The 20,321-nt window shown below is 53.7% G+C and overlaps 1 protein-coding gene across 1 annotated transcript in view; it reads left to right on the top strand.

Moving 5' to 3' along the window:
• The window catches only part of KSR2 (kinase suppressor of ras 2), a 91,427-nt gene that overhangs the window by 48,695 nt on the left and 22,411 nt on the right, over positions 1 to 20,321 (top strand). Inside the window, exons 11-15 of the mRNA XM_064522327.1 lie at positions 887 to 1,055; positions 5,174 to 5,215; positions 5,652 to 5,718; positions 7,693 to 7,741; positions 8,768 to 9,135. Coding sequence (XP_064378397.1) covers positions 887 to 1,055; positions 5,174 to 5,215; positions 5,652 to 5,718; positions 7,693 to 7,741; positions 8,768 to 9,135 — 695 coding nt within the window. The remainder of the gene's footprint in view (positions 1 to 886; positions 1,056 to 5,173; positions 5,216 to 5,651; positions 5,719 to 7,692; positions 7,742 to 8,767; positions 9,136 to 20,321) is intronic.

Here is a 20,321-nt window from a genome sequence, read left to right as displayed (position 1 = left end):
CAGAGAGCAGGCGCTGGGCAGGTTGTCCTGATAGCAAGAGAAAGGGATGGGCATAGATGCTCTTCTCTAGAAACCTGCCCTGAATTATCATTTACCCCAGAGCTGTCTCCCCTGCCTTGGTTAGGAAAGATTAACAGAGAGCGAGATCTGCCAGCCAGAGGAGGACATGACAAGGTGTCTCAGGATGCTTGTGCAGTGCTCCAAGGACATTGGTGCTCCTTTCAAATCTGCCTGAACTGAGCCCCCAGCCCTCCTCCAAGTGAGCTGCTGGGTTTCTGGCTTGAACTGAGGTCAACAGAAGCTGCCAGGGCCCTGCTGTCTCTAAGGACCAAGCCCCAGGGATGTGGGTCCTTCCTGTCGGTCTTTGTGGCTGTGACTTGGTGACATAGGCAGGCTTTGGGAAGCCCTCAGCTGTGGGTGTGCAGCACGGAGGGGCTTACAAAGAAGCCCCATTTCTGGTGTGAAATGGCCTTGGTGCAAACTGATGAACACAGATGGCTTTGGGAAATGCTGGTGCTGGGCTCTGATCGTTCTCTGTGAAGTGTGAAACGTCAGCTCTTAGTGGGATGTGACCAGCCAAGGTGTCATGGATGGTGCGTTAAGAGGGGCTCAAAGCAATGGAGACAACCCTGGCTCACTCTCCTCGTTGCAGTCTTTCGGCAGGGACTTCTCCTGTACCTCCTGTGCACCTCCATCCTACTCCAGGCAGTGACCAAGCCATGGGAGGTGCAGCTCCCAACGTGGACGGAGGTGTAGCTCGTGCATGAGCGTTGCTTGCCGTCCTGGAAGCCCTGGAGAGTCTAGTGGTGGGATGAGCTGGCTGGCACCACTCTCACCAGCTCTTCTCTTCTCTGTCTCCTTCCCTGTTCCTGCTGTCTTCCTGCAGGACCACATCCCGGTGCCCTACCAGCCGGATTCCAGCAGCAACCCCTCCTCCACGACCTCTTCCACACCTTCCTCGCCTGCCCCGCCGCTGCCACCCAGCGCGACTCCGCCATCCCCCCTCCACCCCTCGCCTCAGTGCACGCGGCAGCAGAAGCAGTTCAACTTGCCAGGTACCGTGTGTGCTGGGCTCCTCCGCCTGTATGTCCGGCCCGGGCGAGAGGTGCGCTGCGTGAGCTGCGCTGGGGAGGGAGGCTTGGGCTTGTGCCCCCCAAGGTGTCCTCAGTGTGAGGATCTGCTGGATACACTTGCGTGCCTGTACTTTTGTTGGGATGGGGAGAACTGGAGATGAAAAAGAGCAGCAAAACCAAGCTCAGGACTACAGCATAACTGGGGTTGGAACGGACCCCCAGGAGCCTCTGGTCCAGCCTGCTGCTCAGAGCAGGTTGAGCATCAGGCCAGAGCGGGTTGCCCAGGGCTTTATGCAGGCTGGGCTTGAAAGCCTCCAAGGTCAAAGCCCGCACAAACTCTGTGGGCAATCTGTCCCGCTTGCGGCTACCAAAGTTTCCAGGCGTGACTTGTCCATGACATGTGCCCTGGTGTGTTCGTTGCCCCAGTGGCAAATGGGAGGCAAGTTCTTACCCCTCTTCAAGGGTAACCTGGGATGCCTCCACTGCATCTTTGGAGTAATGTACCTCCAACAAGCTTGTTTTCAGGGCAGGGTCACAGTGCACATGGAGCGATAGATAGGAGAAGCTGATGTTGGAGAGTTTCTGATCTAGCTTGTCCCATTGAATCTTCTCTGTTTACCTGTGTCCCGAGGTCTGGAGAGACCATTTGCCGAGGAGATGCTTCCAGACCTCCGCCTTTTCAGGGAAAATGGAAGAGGTAATTCATTTGCAGGCTGCTGGTCCCTGGTGAAGGGAGGACTGTGGTGCTGGAGGACTGTGAGGGCCAGTGGCTGGAAGCTGCAGCCAGATGACTTCAGGCTGAGAGGCAGCAGAAGTATTTCACAGAGGGTCATTACTCACAGGAAGATGTCGGGGGAGGTGGCATGCTCTTTATGCCTTGCAGTCTTGCCGTCAGCATGGTGGTGCCTTTGTGAAAGAAGCCCTGTAAATCGCTCCCAAATACGGGGCTGAGGGCAGGACTGGCCAGGCGAGGCAGCAGATATGCGGGGGTTACGTTACACGGCCAGAAGAGACCGTCTGGCGTACAAATCTACTGACCACCTGCCCCAGTGCTGCTGGCATTTGATGACGTCCCTGGGGCAGTGTTGCTGCTCCAGGAAAGGTCCCTTGCCTGGAGGTGATGGCTCAGCTTGGAAGCACTGAGGGGATTCAGAGGGGCTTCAGGCTTCCTCAGCCATCACTTTTCTGCCTGAACACATCAGCTTCCCTCCAGAAATGGACTGGGGATGGGAGGAAGAGGGGAAGTTGTGGCCCTGACCTGCGTCTGAGATGCTGAAACATCCCACGATGAGACCTCTCTAGGCTGGAGTGAAGAAGCTGAGATTTGGGGCCCTTGCTTCTCTGGGCTGTGCCTCCAACAGCGGAGGGTGGCAGTTCCCTTTGCACCCCTGGCTGGACTCACGTTCCTGCTTGCGTGGTTCGTGCCCGGCAGGCTGGTGCCCTGAGGCTCCAAGGACCGGCACTGTGGTGCTGGCTGGACCCGGTGACCCCCAGCATGGCCATGGTCTCTGAGCCTCGGTGCTGCCCCTCTCTGATGGGATGGCAGCCGTGAGGTCGGGATCCCTCTGCTTTCTTTCCTGGCAACAAAACCCGGGATTAATGCACTACCAGGTCTCGGGATGGAGGAGGGCGGGATCGCTTCTCCGAGGGAGCCAGACGGTGCCTTCGTGCTCTGTTAATTCTGCTGTGCTCCTCTTGATTCCTCCCCTTCCATCTTGACAAGCCTTTAGATAAGGAGGAGGAGGAGGGAGGCCGAAGAGGGGGGATTTGACTGGCAGGATCCGTCTCCATGGTAACAAACATTTCCCAAAGCTGGGAAAAATCAGCACAGCTCCTCAGGTCTCCAGGCTCATGCCCGGCACCTCAAGCTGTCTATGGCCTTGCAGAAAATTCCCACTCTCTGGAGCGTGCTGGGGATTCAGGTGGGATGATGGAGGGGAGAGAGGAAGGTGTCGAAAGGGCTGTAAGGAAGCGTTTGGTACCCCAACGGGCAGCGCGGGCGGTCCACTGCGAAGTAACCGTGCAGCACCGGCAATGAGCTTGTCTGCTCTGCAATGAATAAACGTGAGCTTCTGCACAGCCTGCAAATCCCACTGGGATTTTCCCCCTGTGTGATGTGGAACGGTAGTTCGGTGTTTTTAGAAAGCCCTTGTGTACGTGTAACACTTAACTAGCAAATCTCCCCGCTGCTGGCCCAGGCGGCCTGCCTCCCCCCTCCCCCCGGCTGGCGGGGGCAGTCGAGGCAGCAGAGCTGCTCCTGCTCCCGGGGTCGGTGCAGCAGAGCAGGATCTCCTGGAGCCACAGCCCACAAACCACTAGTGGGCTCCAAGACCTCAGAGTAGAATCCGCAACTTGCAAAAAGAAAAGCACAAAATGCATTTCCACGCCTGTATGAAAACGTTGGTATTGGTCAAACCAGAGTCAGCCTAGTGCCAAGTCTGGACTCTGATGGTAGATAGCGGATGTCTGAGGAGCTCTGCAAGGACATGGAGAGCTGTTTCCCTGGAATATGTGCACTCAAGCAAGCAAATGAAATGTGGAAAATAAATGTAACAAAGAAACATTTGGAGTTTAGCCTAGTATTCTTCTGCTGGACATGAAACCTGTGGTGGGAGCCAGTTTGATGCACAGCAGGACTTGGTGAGCTTTCATCTTCATGCACGGGAGGGCCTCAGTGCTTCAGAGCAGCCTCATCAAGATGGTCATCTTAGGGATTAGGACTTGAGCTTGGAAACTGATACAATGACTTTTCCCCCTGGATTTGCCTTTGAATCTCCTTTGATCTCAGTTCAGAGAAGCACAAATCCTGCTGTAAAGCTGATGGACAGTCTTCCGGGCTCTCGAAGCTTGAGAGGGGATAGTGCCTTCTCCGCCAGTGCCGACCTGCAGAGCTGTGCTGGCTGCAGCAGCTCCGTGCTGATCCGTGCCCACTGCCTGCCTGCCTGTGCCAGGCAAATCAGCCCTCGGGATGCAGGTTTGGGAGCTGCTAGCACCTAACGTCCTCCGTCCCCTGGGAAGAGCCGTTGAGGTCCACCAAGACCCCAGCACTTCTGCTCCGCTCTGGTGGCAGCTGCCTTTGGGGACCCTCCTGGCTCAGATGGATGGGGTCCAACACTGCAGATGTGCTGTGTCCCTCCGCGTGGGAAAGGGAAATGTGTTTGTCCGTCCTGTAGTGTGGACGGTGACTCTTAGGAGCAGACACAGAGAGGTGCAGAGGGGCCCTGCAGCTCGGGGCATTATTTAGGGGAGGCTGGTGCTTTGATGGGTATCTGCCTGGGGTTTTGCTGTCCTTGGGGTGGGCTTGCCTCAGGCTGAACTGCAGCGTGCTCCATCTGCAAGTGCATCGTGCAGCATCTTTCCGATGCCGCAGGCAGAAGCTGTGATCCTCCAGGGGCTATCAGGAGCCGAAATCCCACAGGCTTTCGATAAGCACTGAGTGGCCAAACCTCTCAGGCGGCTTTGCAGACTGCATCAGCACTCTCCAAATGTTAATTACAGGTATAAAGTAGTAGCTGAGGCTGGCAAAAAGAGGAGGTAAGCTTTAATAGACAGCAAGCGTTCTCCGCAGCCATCTCCAGCACTTAGAGCAGCAGCTGACCGGGCAGCTCACCGGCGCGGAGTGACTCTCCTCACTCAAGTGCTGCTGGCAGGCTCGGCATCCACGTAGGCACAAACCACTTGCTCCCGACCCTGAAGCCCTTACAGTGAAAAGAACAGCGTAAGGAGGATACGCTGGAAACACAGGAGAGAAAATAAACCTCTGCACGCGGTGAATATGTTTGGAGAGTCCGTGAGTGCCTGCGTGAGGGACTGCGTTGCACTGCTGGCTCCTTGCGTTATGATACGTCCTAATTGTTGGAGGGTTGAGAGTCTTAGTTTTCTGGCTGGCCACCAAATGCACATGGGTTTTGGTGGAATAATAAAGGCGTTTTTTGAGAGATGCAGGTAAGGAGAGGCTGTGCCCAGGTGATGCTGGCAGGAGGGACCGGACTCTGGTCATGCGTTTCGTGGTGCTGGGCTCGGTGTCCCTTGGGTTAGATTCTCTCCAGCGCTGGGCTCTGAGACTCTTTCTTTTTTTACCCTCCCTTTCTGTTTTCCAGCTTCCCATTACTACAAATACAAGCAGCAGTTCATTTTCCCTGGTAAGTCTCTCCAAAAGGCTCGTCAGGCTGGTAAGATGGTGCGCTGAGATGCCCCTCGGAGAGCTGGCACTGCCTGGCCGGGGATATGTGCGGGCTCTTTTAACCTCTGGGTTGGTGCAGAGGAAGGGGTGGGTGATGGGGGTTTTCTCCCCCAAAACAACCGCAGGATGGCCATTTGAACACCGTGTTGCTCCAGGACTGTGTCCTACTAACACGCTGTAGAGCAAGGCTGGGCAGCCCTAAGTTATACCCAAGCGTATCTGAGTTTTACGTGGGTGTGAACCCAGGTTTTCAGCCTGGCTGGAAACGTGGGTTGCATTTCCCTGGACACCCTTGGCCGACTTGCTGGCCACAGACCTGAAAAGGCTCCTTGCAGCATGTCCTGCCCTGCTCTCACGGAGCAGGTTTTCAGATTGGTTTTCTCTCTGGTTTTCAGATGTGGTGCCTGAGACGCCAACCCGAGCCCCGCAGGTGGTCCTCCATCCGGTCAACTCGAACCCAATGTGAGTGGCTCTCCCTCCTCTCGCCTCGCGCTGTTGGCCCCTCATGCTGCAGCCTTTGATGGTAGCCTGAGCTCGTCAGGGAAGCGTTAACGAAGGCATCGTGCCAGCCAAAGCCCAAGTGATTAATCTTTTACTAGAAGCAGAAAAACAGGGTCTTTGAGTGGGACATGTCAGATAATCTCAGTAAAGTTAGTTCTCCCAGCCCTACCTGTAGCATTTTCAAGTTACAAACTTTGCACTCAGCTTTGAAGTTAGCTTGGAAATTCAGTATATAATTGGCACCTAGGAATAGCTCTCCCAGCAGTTTGAGTCAGAGCTTCTCTGCTTAATCCAGTGTTTGCTAGGGTCCTCCATGACCACTGTTATCCACGTCGCTCTGGCAGCATCCAGCAGCGATGTTGCGTTTCAGGGGTGGTTGCTGTTCCTTTTTATAAATGCCACTTTTGAAGGATTATATAAGCTGGAAATTTAACAGATAGGATCGCGGGCCAGACAGAGACGTAGTTTCTATCCAGATCGCCCACACGCCTCTCACTGAATTGGCAACCTGTCAGTGGGGTCTGAAGAATCTCATGTCTGTCTAGGAGAGGCGGCCGGAGGGACGGAGACGGAGCGGCTGCGCGTTGGGTGCTGGCAGCATGGAAATTAATGGCAAAGTGATTAAGTTAAAGCCTCTTTTTTTGTTTTTTTTTTTTTTTCCCCTGAGCCAAAAGAGAGATCAAAATGCACAGAGGAACTAAATGCAGTCTTAAGGAGAGATTTATTTACACCACGCTTGTCCTGGGTCTTCTCCAGCATAGGTAGTCCTACCCATGAGATGAGATTTGAGTTCACTCTGCCACATCCTAATATCTAAAGCACAGTGTCAAAATTAGGGCTGGAAGGTTTTCGTGGGGAAAATAAGGTCTGAATATGCAAAATACGTGATTCTCAGCAGCTTACCCTGCTGAAAGTAACCCTCTGAAATCACTGACATTAGTCCAGACGTGGCTGGACTGAAAAGCAGGTTCTGCTTTATATCCTGAGATACTCTGGAGACAGGTATTAGCGTCTGTGTTAAAGATCAGCCGCTTTTCCTACAAACTGCACGTGCGTCAGGTGGCTGGTGGCATGGGAGGGCTTGCAAAAAGAAATCATCCTGCGGCTCACAGCGCTTGAGTGGGAATTCAATGGAGTAGAAATACTGGACCATGGTGTCTGGGTGTCTTTGAGAGCCCTGGCTGTGGAAGAAGAGCACTGGCTCTCCTGTAATCCTCACCGGCAGCTCCCGCAGGGAGGGCACGCTATCGTAACACTGAACCTCCCGAGCTGCTTCCACTGATCGTCCCCCCGAATCCCTCTGCTGCCTCTGGTCCCTGCTAGCTGCTGCGTACGAGTGCCTTGAGACCTGGTCGCAGACGTGGCACCGGCAAGCGCTGTATAAGCAGTGAGCAAAAAGAGGAGCTTTTTGACCCAAGGAGCTGGCAAGCTAAATCGCTCCTGCTGCTGGGGCACATTCTGGTGCTCTTACTGTGCAGAGGGCCTTTGTAATCTCTGCTTTTTGAAAATTATTGCAAAACCCGTTTTCTTCCATTCTGGCAACCAGTCAGACTTGCGTGCCGCTTTGGCTGGCATCCACTGAGAAGGTAAATCTGGTCTTGGGAACCAACCGAAAGTACCACGAGCACGTGCCCCAGCATTGCACCGCTGGGTGCTTCGGCCCAGACCCTCAAGGGTGGAAATGCCTCCCTGCAGATGTTGTGCCTGGGTGTAAATCTGTCCCTGCAGATGTTCCTTCTGGGCCTCGCTCCCAAATTAGCGTGCCCCCAAATCGCCTCGCAAGCCTGCCACTTCCAGTTGCCGTTGCCTTTTGTCTTGATGGAGACTGATGTCGAGGCAAGTAGGACTTGACACCCGCGTCACGGTGCCACTCCGCGCTCTGTCACGCGCTCGCCGGGCAGCTCTGTTTTCACACTATGGTAATTTTTTTAACAGCTTGGAAGGAAATCCATTACTTCAAATTGAAGTGGAGCCAACGTCGGAGGTAAGATGCTGCCAGCAACAGCGCAGGCTCTTTTTTTCATTTCTAGAACAAAAGAGAAACTTGAGAAAGCAAAGTTTGTTAAACCGTCGGTTGATGCTGTGGCATTTTGCCACCTTTGTGATATATACATCAGCGTAGATACAATTACGCTGAGCCAACAGGCTCAGTACAGTGCTCAATGGGCCTTTATATTATATACATTGCAGGGCACATTTCACAGAAACAGGCATAAAACTTGCATCTGCACAGCAAAGTCGCTGGTAATTGAATTAATGGCCGGACCTGATCCTGCTTGTGCAAGCTATAATGAAGTTTTTATTTGTCAAAGCAACTAAGAGCGGTCAGGGAGAGGCCATCTGCATGAGCTGCATTTATCTGCTTATCTGAAACTCTTGATAATATGCTAGTGGGGCTTGAGAAGCCTTTCCTTGGAGGGTACTTGCAGCCCTTGGGCGAGTTCTGTGCCCGTGTGACAGCCGCACGTCTGGGTTGCCCCACCTCCGAAACAGGCAGTGGCAGCAAGGTCCCTCGTGGGCTTCGCACCTCTCCTCAAGTTTATAGTTCAGTGAGATTTTATAAGATTCGTTAAAAATGTGGTGTGGAGGAAGGCCTGGAAGGCCAGGATGAAGGACACAACTTTTTATGTGCACTGTAGATCTTGTAAGAAATATATAGCTCAGGAAAGGGAAGTTCAGCCTTATCCCAAGTTCTCCAGGCTGCAGATCTCGGGCCACTGTGGTGGGAGCTGTTGGTATTAGTGGAGCACTGCTAGGAAGGGGTAGGATGAAGTGCTGCTTTCAGATGAATTAATAAAATGCTCTGGTGTGTCACTCTCTTACACTTAACTCTGGGTTTGCAAGCTCCCATGGCATCTCCCTGCAAAATCTAGAAATGTTAGCTCCTGTCTTCCTGTGGCTTTGCATAAAATATAGCTGGATCCAGGCTGTCACCTCCTCTCAGTTGTTTTTGGGAGATACCCGCTTGGTTTCTCTGAGCGGCAGCTCAGCTCCATCTGTCTCTCCGCAGAATGAGGAGGGGAACGAGGAGGCCCAAGAGTCAGAGGATGACTTTGAAGAGATGAACCTCTCCCTCCTCTCGGCTCGCAACTTCCCCCGCAAGGCCAGCCAAACCAGCATCTTCCTCCAGGAGTGGGACATCCCCTTTGAACAGCTGGAGATCGGGGAGCTCATTGGCAAGGGGCGCTTTGGCCAGGTGTTTCACGGGCGCTGGCACGGTGAGGTGGCCATCCGCCTCATTGACATTGAGCGGGACAATGAGGACCAGCTGAAGGCCTTCAAGCGGGAGGTGATGGCTTACCGGCAGACCCGCCATGAGAATGTGGTGCTCTTCATGGGAGCCTGCATGAGCCCTCCCCACCTTGCCATCATCACCAGGTAAGCCCCAGCGTCTCCTCGCGTGCCGCCGAGCTGTGAGCTGTGCCGGGCTCAGTGTGGGACTTGCAGGACCCGGTGTGAGCGCCTGCTTCGCTGGCTGCTGTGCACTGCTGCTTCCTACAGCGCAAGCCTTTCTTCTGGCCGAGGCGGTGGAGGAAGGTCCTTCAGGCCACTGAGTAGGTGGCAGTTGACTGGTATTATGTTGGGATGAGAGATCATTACAGGCTCTACAGCTAGAAACGGTGTTATTTGGGGTAATTTCCTTCTTCTCATTCCAAAGTATGTTCCTGCAGTCAAATGCTACCTCTCGCCAAGGTGCTAGAAGGTATCGCTAGCCATGCCTGACAGCCTGACAAACGAATATTCTCCATCGCTGGTGATTTATACTGTGAAGTTGGGAGCAATCCCTCTTGGAAAAGTGACTGAACTTGATAGTGACACAGTGATGCTTTTTTTTAACCAGGAAGGATGTAGTATGGCGCTGTCTCTGGGGTGGGATCAGCAGGGGTTCTGCCCCGGTCCCTGCATGGCAGAGGTGTAACTGGTGGGGTTGCTGCCTGGTGCCCTGGTCTGGTGCGTGATGGAGCTTGGAGCCCGTGTGAGAGGTGCTGCAGCCCTGGGAACGTGTCTGATGATGTATGCCAGCGGGACACGTGGCCGTTTGCTCCCATGTAAGGCCACCAGACCGCCTACAGGTTTCACAAACAGCGTGGTGTTTAGCTGGTGCTGTGAGAAGTGCTCAGGCATCTGAAGGCTTAGATGTAAGTGTTATGTCAAATCATCTGCGAAATGGCAAGGAGGTCAGCTGGGGTAAGGAAAGCCAGGCGCTTGTATGGAGGGCTCCAAGGGATTGGCATCTGTTCGTCACGGGTATCCTAAGAGTTTGTCCATGGGTTACCCTCACTCCTGAGGAGGTAGGAGACCTGCCTGCAAAATGAGTAGGGTCCAGCCTCCTGGAGCACTGCCTCCCTTTTGTGAAGGCTTTTCTCTGTGGGGTTCTCCGTTTTACCCCCAAAAGTCATCTGTGGAGCTAGTAACACTGAGTTTGGGAGGGGGCTTGGGGACTTGGGGTGGATGCTTGAATCTGAGCCTGGCCGGGCTGGCACGCGAGGATGGAGCTGCTCACTGGGCCAGGGCTGCGGGTGGAGCTCGTGGGCTAGCAGGCAGCAGGAGTCCGCAGGAGACCTTGCTGGAGGGAGCTTTTTACAGCCAGGCAGGGAACAGGGCTGGGATTTTAGCAGCTGGGGCCACTGAACTGGATCAAATGCCTTCAAACCCTGCCATGGTTTTGGGTAATTACAATGAAGCTAATGAGTGCTCTGTACCTGCCTTCGCCCGCTGCGCTGCGCCGGCTCTCCTGGAGGGAAATGCAGCTCGGAACAGATAACTCCCCAGCGGCCCTTCTCAACCGGCAGAAAGCTTTGGGGCTAATTGTTGCATGGGTGGGCAATCCCCAAATTATTGCTGCCCTGCAGCTTAACGACAGCCCCGCTTCGTTTTTCTGGCTCAACAGAAGGTGAGGCCATAGCCGGCCGCTTTTCTGTCACGTAGCATGGAGAAGACATTTCCATATGATCTGTTTTCATGTAAAATACTCTTTTTTCAGAGTATTCACGTGTTTCCCTCCGCTCCAGACTATCTGTATACAGGTACAGGGCTCAGCGCTAGTGCTCTGTGGGGCTGCTTCGTGTCTCGCCACAGGTTAATTCTCTTTGAGAAGTTTCTGCAAGGTGAGGTCAAATTTCCAGCCTCCTCTTGGCAGGTTTTCAAAAAGACTTGTTACCGGCTGGAATGGAAAAGCTTCATACAGCTATTAACGGTGAAATATTGCATCATCCTTTTGCACTCTCCCCTTCAAAAAGGCAACTCCCAGCCCGGCTGGTCTCAGCTCTGAGGGACGCTGTGGTGGTGGGTTTGCTGGCTCGCTCGAGGTGCTCAGCTGCAGGAGCAGAGGGCCTCACCCCAAATATGTCATTTCTCCTGCTGTCTTGTTGCTGTCCGCTCTGTCAAGTTTGTGTGCTGCTCTCTGCATGGGAATTGCATTTTTTGAAGACCTCAGAGATCCGAAACTGGGGCTGGATCTCCCCGTTTGGGGCTGTTGTTGCAGGTTGCTGAGATCCTTTGCAGCCATGCACAGGGTTCAAGGGCCTTTGCAACATTTCTGTGCTGTTTTGCTCCTCCAGAATAAGACCTGGCCAGGCTTAAAGTAGTTCTTTTAGATTATTTGAGGTCCTTGTCTTTCCTCAGTGGCAAGCAAGGGGATCGGGGTGTGATTTCTTCTTGGAGGCTGCAAAAGTTTTCTGTGGGACTTGAAAAATTAATCTTTTCTTTTTAAATATGAAATAATCATCTGGGAAATTTGCCCCTGCTGTGAAGTAGAATTTTAGTTCTCTAACTATTAGCTAATTTCAGGACAAAAGATGTTTATATATTTTGAAAAATATGCCAACACACCCATTGATCAATGCAGGTAGCATCAGAAGCCATGTCAATGTGTTGCATCATGTAGTATTGGTTTTTCTACTTAGTGGAAAATGCAGCTTTTCCATCCTGCTCCTTGGAAGCAAGTTTTGTGCAGAGAAACCTTTGCTGTGCATATTTGCACAGCCTTTGAATCCTATTCAATATCAGGGCTTTGGGTAATATTTTTTTAGCTACAAAGCGCTTTCGATTCTAATGCTTCTTTATATAAAACCACTCAGGTGCCACTTTTTGACAGTTTGACAAAATAAATATGTGCACTGCACTAGCTTGATGCATTAATATTAGGTCTGCGAAGCACAGTGATCTGCTTTAGTTTTTTCCTTTCCCCAGCTGCACCCAGTCTTTTTAAGGTCAAAGTACAGCTTTATTGGATTGCCCTAAATGTAACCTGTGCCCTCAACATCTCCGAGTATTGCATGCTCTCAGCCCACAACTGAGAACCAGCCTTTATCTGTGTTCTTCGAAGACTGAATCAACATCGCTATAGGATTTAAACCGCGATGGGAAATCGGTGCTCAGATCCCAGGAGTACCACTTGCATTAACCAGGATGGGAGGCAGCAGCTTTGCCCCTGAAATCAGTGCTGGCTATCTGGTGGGGCTAAATATAGAGAAAAATCCAACATATCTGAATTTTCCAGCCTGCTCGTCCCTGCCGAGCGTTCGCGGCAGCCGGCGGGATGTCCCTGTGCTGGCTGTCACCTCCCGCCGTGCCACCGGTGCCCTCGCTCCCGCGCCCGGGCTCCGCTCTGCTTCCCCGCCGCTGGGCGCAAAATGCCCCTTTTCGCCCTGGGGGGGCAGAGGTGGCCGCTCAAGGACGCGGCCAAGTCTCTCAGCGAGAAGAGAAAAATTTCTTGGAGCTGTGCAAGAAATCTCGGGTTTCCTGCCAGCACGTTCCGAGCAGCTGCCTTTCCCTGGAAGGGGCTCCACCGCGCAGCGCGGCCCCGTGGTGCTCGCAGGGGGTTATTTTTAGACGGATTTATTTTTACTTTCTCATGCCTCTACATTTTCCTTCCTGCCCGCTTGCGATATTCAAGGCTCATTAGCAGAAAGAAACCTCCTCTCCCCCTCCGAACCCCCCAGCCTGCGGGCCGCTTCCGTTCCGAACTGGAAAAGCTTGGGAAGCCGCAAGCGCGGCCATGCCGCAACGCCAGGCCACGTCACCCCTGCATCCGCAGGCGGCAGCGAAGCCACTGGCCGAAGAGGTGTCGGATTTGACAAACCCTCCAATTTTCTGCCCGCTGATTGTCCTGGGCCAGCGTTTCTCGAGGTGCCTCTTCATGCAACCGCTCGAGATGGGTCGCGCAGGAAAGGGAGACGCGCGGCACCTTTTTGGAAATCGGGGGCGGTTGGATTTGAGGCCGCGCGGTGGCAACTTCCATCAGAGCTGCTAATAGGCTTTCTCTTGGGTAATGAGCAGTGGGGACAGTTAACATTCATCTTAATTAGTCTCGAGCCGGCGTGAAGGCGAGCCTCCGTGCCTTGAGTGCTGCGTAATGGATAGCATGAACCTGCTGGGGGGAAACAGCAGTAAAGCCCTTAGCCCGGTGGAAAAGAAAGGATTTAACCCCCCTTCAGGTTTTACTGTATGCAAAAAAACATTTTTTTTCCACCATCAGACAAGGCAAAACCTTGGTGGCACCTCCATGGGGACAAAGGAGCCAGGACGGGGGGACAGACCCAGCTCAGCCCCCAGGTGCTCCTCCAGGCTGGCATGGGCTGCCCGCTCCCGGCCTCCGTCGGCAGGAGCGCAGGGAGGGATAATTAATGTCCCGACCGTGCAGGGAGGGCCTTGAAAGGACAAAGCAGCACGGTTTAACAATGCCCTTAAAGTGGCTCGAGCTGCTTGCGAGGGGATCACAGGACCTGCAGGGCTTTAGGATGCTGCGTGTTCCTCCATGAGAAAGGAGGGATTTTCGTGCTTACTGATCCTTTTGAAGGCTCCTAGATCTCATCAAGCACAGAAGCTTTCCAGGGGCACTGGAGACTCTTGTTAGGTGCAAAAGTTATTTTGAAGAGGGAACAAGCTTAGCAGATATTGCATGCAGAGAAGCTGAGATTTGAGCTGGAGCTTGCCTGTGCTTTGAGCTCCTGCTGACTTGCATGGGAGATACAAGTGCAGCATTTCTGAGGGGAATATTTCTTTTTTTATAGTTTAAAGCTAAAACATGGCATTAGGAGCCCAAGCAAAGCCCCTGAGGTTTGCACATGAGGGCCTTAGACCGATTTGTGGCCCCTTTCTCTAGCAATGTCATGCCAGCGTGACGCCAGATTTACGGGGTGTGACGAGGAGCAGAATTGATGGCTCCCAGCGATTGTCTCAGGGGCCGCCCCGCCAAAGGAGCTGAAGGGAGCACGCTCTGATTTATATCCCTGGCATAATACATCAGGAAGACCAAGGAGAACTCTGAAGAACATTAGAAATTAAGCCTGAAAATGTTAGAACGCCGTACGAGGAATTAATTTGTGGAAGGTGCCTTTTAGCAGAGGAACCTGGAGTAGCCGGTTGGCCTAGAGCTGCTGTTGCGCCATGTCGGGGCTGAGTGCCGAGGATGGATGCAAAGCAGGGACAAGGCTTCCCAACTCTGTGAGACACCCTCCTTTTCAGACCTGAAGTTTTGAAGGCAACTGAATCAGGTATCTAAATCCAAACCTGCGTGCAGAAGCCCAGCCCAGGCTGGGGAGCCCACCCAGGAGCCCGTAAACACATTCTGTCCCCGTCCCTGGAGGAACGCTAATTAACTCGCCGTAAAAGTGAGCGGAGCACTTCCACGTTGCACGTTTTGATGCAATATTAAACACAAATGTTGTCCTCTGGCTTGTTAAATCAAGGGGGAAGAGGCTGCTTTGCGTTCCCCCAGGCTTTGCGAGCTTTGTGGCCAGCCGCGTGGTTTCTCTTTGTAGAGCGACGGCAGCCAGCTCCGAGGAGCTGCTCGTGATCAGAAGTCTGGCTTGCGGCGTTCGTACCGCGTCCCAATTACCTCGAGGCGTCTCGCAGGAGCGCCAGAGCCCCGGGCCACCCGCTCAAATAAGGCACCAAAGATGAAAAGAGAACCTACTTTTTTCTCCTTCATGGCAAAGCAAACATGCTTTAGTAACAGGGAAAACATGATTTATCACTAATAGATGCAAGGTGTGGGAACAAGCGATGGAAAGAGCATCCCGGAAGATACATCCATAGCATCTCAGGTAGCTTTCTTTCTTGTACCACCTGGGCCAAATGTTGGTGAGGCTTACTTTATTTATTTATGTGCTATCCTTTGGCAATATGCCACACCAGATTGCCGTTGCCACAGTCTTTGCCATGGTGGATCTTTATACCCGGGTGATTGGCCTCAGTCCTTCCAGTTTGGGGCTTTCACTGCATCACCTCCAGATCTGCCTGAGATCCAGCGAAACGGCCTCGCCTCCTGAGCTGGGGGTAAGGGGCGGGGATGCGCTTTGTCGAAATCTTTCCGGGATGAAATTGGAAAAACAAAGAAAAAGCAAGCAGAAAACCACCCCGGGGTTTGTGGTGTGAATCACTGTTCAGACAGGAGCGACAGGTCTATATGGGCTGTTGTTGATGAACGGGATTATGATTATGGGATTATGATCGTGGAGCACCTGAGGGCAGGGTCTGGACGTGAAGGTGTGCGGTTCTGCGGTTATTTCGGAAGAACGCTCCTCTCGTCGCAGCTTTTGTTCAAGATACGTTGGCAAAGATGGAGAGAGCTGTCCTGATAAACGCGGCATTGGGGCGCTCCCGGTCTGAGCCCTGCCCAAGAGCTTCGAATCCCAGCGGCTCCTTGCCAGAGGCCGAGTCCCACGTGACACAGGGGAATTCCTCGAGCGGAGGAGCCGGGCGCTTCGGGACCTGCTTGCTCGCAGCGCCCAGCTCCTGCCCGAGCCCCTGACCCCGCGCCGGGGCTCTCGGCAAGGGCTTCACACCCTCAGCTCTTCAGAGCCTCTGCCTGGGCCAAACCTGCTGATGCAGCTCTGCTGCGGAGGATCTGGGGCTTGGGTGCCTGGTGAGCTGGGGCAGAACGAACGTTTAACGTGCTCTTGAAGGAGAAAAGGGGGAAGTGTGCGATATTTCACTGTGCTTATGGAAAGGATTCAGGCCACGTGGCTGCCACCTCCTCGCTGCCACCCAACGATCTCACATATATCCGATCGTCCTCCTTTGCTGCCCGGAAAGGGTCTATCATTCCTGCTTGACAGACGGGGAAACTGAGGCACGAAGCTGCCACTCGGTTGCTGTGGGCAGATGGGGACAGTCCACACATCGTGGCTGTTTTGCCGCGGGCCGATCTCGCAGCAGTGCCGTGGGAAGTGGTGTTTACTGAGGCGTCTTTCCTGGGCGGCAGCAAAGCCCGACGATGTATTTTGGTGGTGGGGAGCAGGAACAAAGAGGTTCTGCCTCCCCGAAATCGCGCCGCGTGCAGAGACCTCCGAAACCCTTTTCAGGAGTTCAAGGATCACCTCTTCGCTGCCTTTCGGTTCCCTTCCTCCCCTTCTTTCTGCTGTGTCTTCCCTTTCCCAGCATTTAAAATAATGACGCTCGTACATCATATAATAAATAGATATTGACTTCTTGCCACGGGCTGGATCAGAATGGATTGACCCGTGGGAATACACTTCTCCTCGATCGATAGGAGGCCATCAGGCTGGATAAATCTTGATAACAACTGACACCAGGGAAGTCAATATGGGTATTAATATACACATTAAAGGGGCATTTATCTTCCCGCCGGGGGACGGGGTTTGGCTTTTCTTGGCGAGAGGCTTTGGGACAGAGGGGGGGAACAGGAGCCTTCCCGCGCGCTGGGCAGGGCCCCGCACCCATCGCAGCCCGACCCTCTGCCCCGGCGTGGGTGACACCGGCAAAACCATTCATTTGGGAGGCTCTGCTTTAATTAAAGACCCCCAGGACAGGCCCTGGCCTGAGCTTAAGGAGCGGCTGCCTGCGACTCTCGCAGCTTTGCACGCACGCTCCCGGGCAGCGGGGCCCCGTGGGCAGAGGGAGCGCTCGAGGGAAAGCTCCCCTTTGTGGTTTAAAGGGATTAAAGATGCTGTGAAAATAGCTGCTTTTTGGCTGCGACTTTTTGGGGAAAATACTTAAAGCCGGCAGAACTTGCACCGAAGCGCTTTGCTAGGGAGGAAGAGATATAAGGGTGTGTTTAAGGGAAAGCCTGTGACTCAGTGCCCTGCTCAGCGATGGGCTCAACCCTTCCTTCGCCAGCTGCTGCTTCCCCTCTGCCCTCAGTGTGGGTCCTTAATTCGGAGCATCCCCAATGCTGGGAATCGTGTCTGGGGCTGAGGAGGTGCTGGCTGGGGGCGGTGGGCCTGCGGGGCCACGTTATCCCTCCTGGGGCAGCATTATTTTAATAGTAATATTAATTATTACTTCTCCAAGGTGGCGTTGAGTTTTAGCGCTGTTTCAATCAAATGATTTGCTGCTTCTCTCTCTTCAAAAGAAGGGTTTCTTCTTCTTCTTCTTCTTCTTCTTCTTCTTCTTCCCGCAGTTCGGAGTAGCAGGAGCAGCACGGAGCAGAGAAGACATTCGGCTCCTTCAAAGGCAAGGAGGGGTGCGGACGCCTTCCCTCATCCCCCTGCTTCCCACAGCCCTCTCCGAGCCAATTACAGGCCCCTCGTTTCAAAAGGCAGCGAGCGCAACCCGGAGCGTCGAGTGCTCTCGGTTGATTTGTTTGCAGCCCAGGGTTTAGATAAGCCGTCTGGGACCGGCGCTGCTTTCCGCTCACCTGTATCTCAGCTATTTTCCCAGCAGCTGTAGACTAGCTCGTCTGCCCTGACAGTATCTCCGGCCGGGAGAAGCTCCTTGCAATAAAAATGCATTGGGTTTGCTTTTTTTTCCTAAATAACTTGTTCCTTGTAAAGCTGTGATGGAATTGCAGCTCCGTTTCGAGGGAGGCTGAGCAATCCTCCTCCTCCCCTATCTCGCACGCCAGCTGCTGGGAGTTCAGCAAGGAAAACACGGCTGCTTAAGCAATATCCATCACAGGATGGCACTTTCATCAAGCGGGGCCGGGGCGGGGGCCAGGGCGAAGCTTCGCCCTTGTTGCGGCTGCAGATGTTGCTCTTGGCAGTTCGTTGATCCCCCCGCCCCGGACTATCGGAGCTGCTTGGGCAGTTCCCGCCTGGGAGACGTTGGAGGAGAGCAAGTGTTTCCTAGCTGATAAAGCCGCAGGCTCCCCTGGGAGAGGCTGGGTGAGCTGCCCGAACGAGAGGGTCATGCAGCCGGTGGAGTTTGTCGTGAAAACGGGTGCAAACTGGGAAGCCCCGGTGCTTTGCGGGCGGTCTGCACCCTGCGCTGGGACCCAACCCGCCCCGGGCAGCGCCGGCCCTGCCGCCAGAGCTGCAAAAGCCCCCGTGTTATGTGGGATTTTGCAAATCCTCTTTTTAACCTCCTCTTGCAGCTGGCAGCCTCTGGCTTCCCGGTCCCCGGGGCTGGCGGCGATGCCCTGGGCGAGGGCGTAGCCCTGGGGCTGGGGTCCTTTGCATCGCGGCTGAATCCCACCTTGCAGCTCCATCCTTCACCTGCCCCGCGGCAAGGCTTTTCCCGGGAATGATGCCTCCCAGTCTCGCGGCGCTGAGGTTTGTGTCCGCAGGACTCGCCACATGCTGTACAGGACCCTCTTGGCGTAAGATGGGCGACACCAAAGCTTGGCGTCCCGCGTGATGGGGAAAGCACGTGTCGGGGTGTGACTTTTTTCCTATCCATTTTGAGTAAAACGAATACCAGGAATACAAATTAACCCAAACCTGTCCCATTCCCTCTGCTGGTCTTCCAACCCTGGTTAAATTCTTGTTTTATGGAAAACATTCCTTCTTTTCTTCTTTCAGGTATATCTTTCAGGTATAGCACTGTCCCTTTCCAAGAACATGATGGTTAAACATCGCTAAAAGAGAAAAACAAGCTGCTATGGGGCTGCATTGCCATATAGCGATATATGTGCTGGAAAACGTCCAGAGTAACTCGGGAGGCTTCTGCACCTTTCCCCTGCCCTTGCAAGCCCTGTGCAGCTGAAATCGCTTAACAAGCCCCCCCAGCGGCTCTGGGGGCTGCGGTGGGGTCTTTCTGAGTCTTACCGCTCTTTTTCTGTGCAATACTAAAAATCAGTAAACCGATGGCGAGTGTGGCAGCACCCTCTGCAAACTGCTCCTGTGCTCTATGTCTCCCTCTCCTCCAGCACAGATACACCCTGCTAGCAGAGGTATTTTTATATCAAAATACGTATTATTAATTCCTACTCTCTCTTTCTGTCTCTCCCCTGCCATCTATCACCATGGCATCCGAGCGGTTTCCCCATAAATCAATAGAGTATGAGCTTCTTGGGGTCTGGCATTTATCACTTTGGGGCATCAAAATGATGGATTTTTTTTTTCACTGCTTTTTATCCAGCTCGTTGTTTCGCCGTGTGGCTTTGGGGTGGTTGGGTTGGGGGGAACAGTGGCATCCTTTGGTGGACGGCCGTTTTGCCGGCACTGGGTGCAGCGTCCGGGGCAGATTGCAGTGGGGACGTGCGAGGTCCTGCAGCTGGCAGCAAGGCCAGATGTGCAGCAGCACAGGGCTCTGCCAGACCCACACATACACTCTTCGGTGTAGGCTGGGCTAGAAAGCTGCAAGAGATCTCATCCCACCACGGCGGTCAGAGCCGTCTCCGTGCATCCGCATTTGGCCTTGGGAACGTAACCTTTGGCTGCTTTGGTCAGGTTATGCTGGTCTTTGACTCGTTTCCTCGTGTGCTCAGAGATAGTCACAACTTGCGTAGTCCCAACCCGGGATTTAAAAGTCAGAAGAAACCCTGCCGCTAGCCGTGGCCTTGGACCACCACAGCATTTGTCGGATGTGCGGATGGTTGGCTAGAGAGAAGAAAAGAAATGCAAAATACTGCGAAGCAACAAAATTGCAGCCTGACGCAAGCATCCGTCCATCTGAAAGGATCCGTTTTGTCCAGCTGCGCCAGGAGACTTTCTGCCCGCACTGATGGCAGCGGTGGCAGAGCTGCATCGTCCAGGACGTCGCCCGGCTGCTAGGTGTGCATGGGGCACAGCCGGCACGTCTTTCTTGCAGCAGCCGAGGTAGCCTCAACTCTGGCTTTGCTCCAGCGTGCGTGAGCAGGAGTCAGGCTAAGATCTTAAGCACTGTAGAGACGATGCCCATCAATACTGCAAAGAAAAAAAAAAGGTGGGGGATAAATGAGCCTGCTTTCACCTCAGATGGAAAAAAATATCGAGAGGCAGTGCTCCAGATATTCCTAACTCGTCTCGTCCAACTTGTTCCTCTGCAAGTCACTTTGGCTTTTCTCCCGTTGCTGATGTCTTCAGCCCACGCTGGCGAGATGCAGAGTGTTTATAAAGCAATTTGGGATTTGGCTTGCTTGGCTGAACACTTCAGAAACTCATTTTGAATAGAGAGCGCATCTGCAGCGGGATGGTGCCGTGGCGCCGGCACCTTCCTCGCGCCTGGGAAGGGGCGGGGAGCTGGCGGCTGCGCGTTAGCGTTTCACGGTGTTTCGGAGCGCGTTTGCGGGCCGTGCCGTCGCTGCGTACCGTGCCGTCGCTGCGCACCCCTCGACTCTGCCAGGGCTTTGATGAAAACTGGGTTGAGCTTTTGGTCTCGCCGCGTGCCGGTTTGTGCAGCGCTCTGTCCGTCCGCTGCTGAACGCTGAACTTTGGTCTTGCCCTGCCTTGTTCAGG

This window comes from Dromaius novaehollandiae, chromosome 17 (genome assembly GCF_036370855.1).
Source record: "Dromaius novaehollandiae isolate bDroNov1 chromosome 17, bDroNov1.hap1, whole genome shotgun sequence".
Classification (NCBI taxonomy): domain Eukaryota; kingdom Metazoa; phylum Chordata; class Aves; order Casuariiformes; family Dromaiidae; genus Dromaius; species Dromaius novaehollandiae.
Note: the sequence above shows the minus strand (reverse complement) of the source record. Positions and strands in the feature narration are given on the sequence as shown.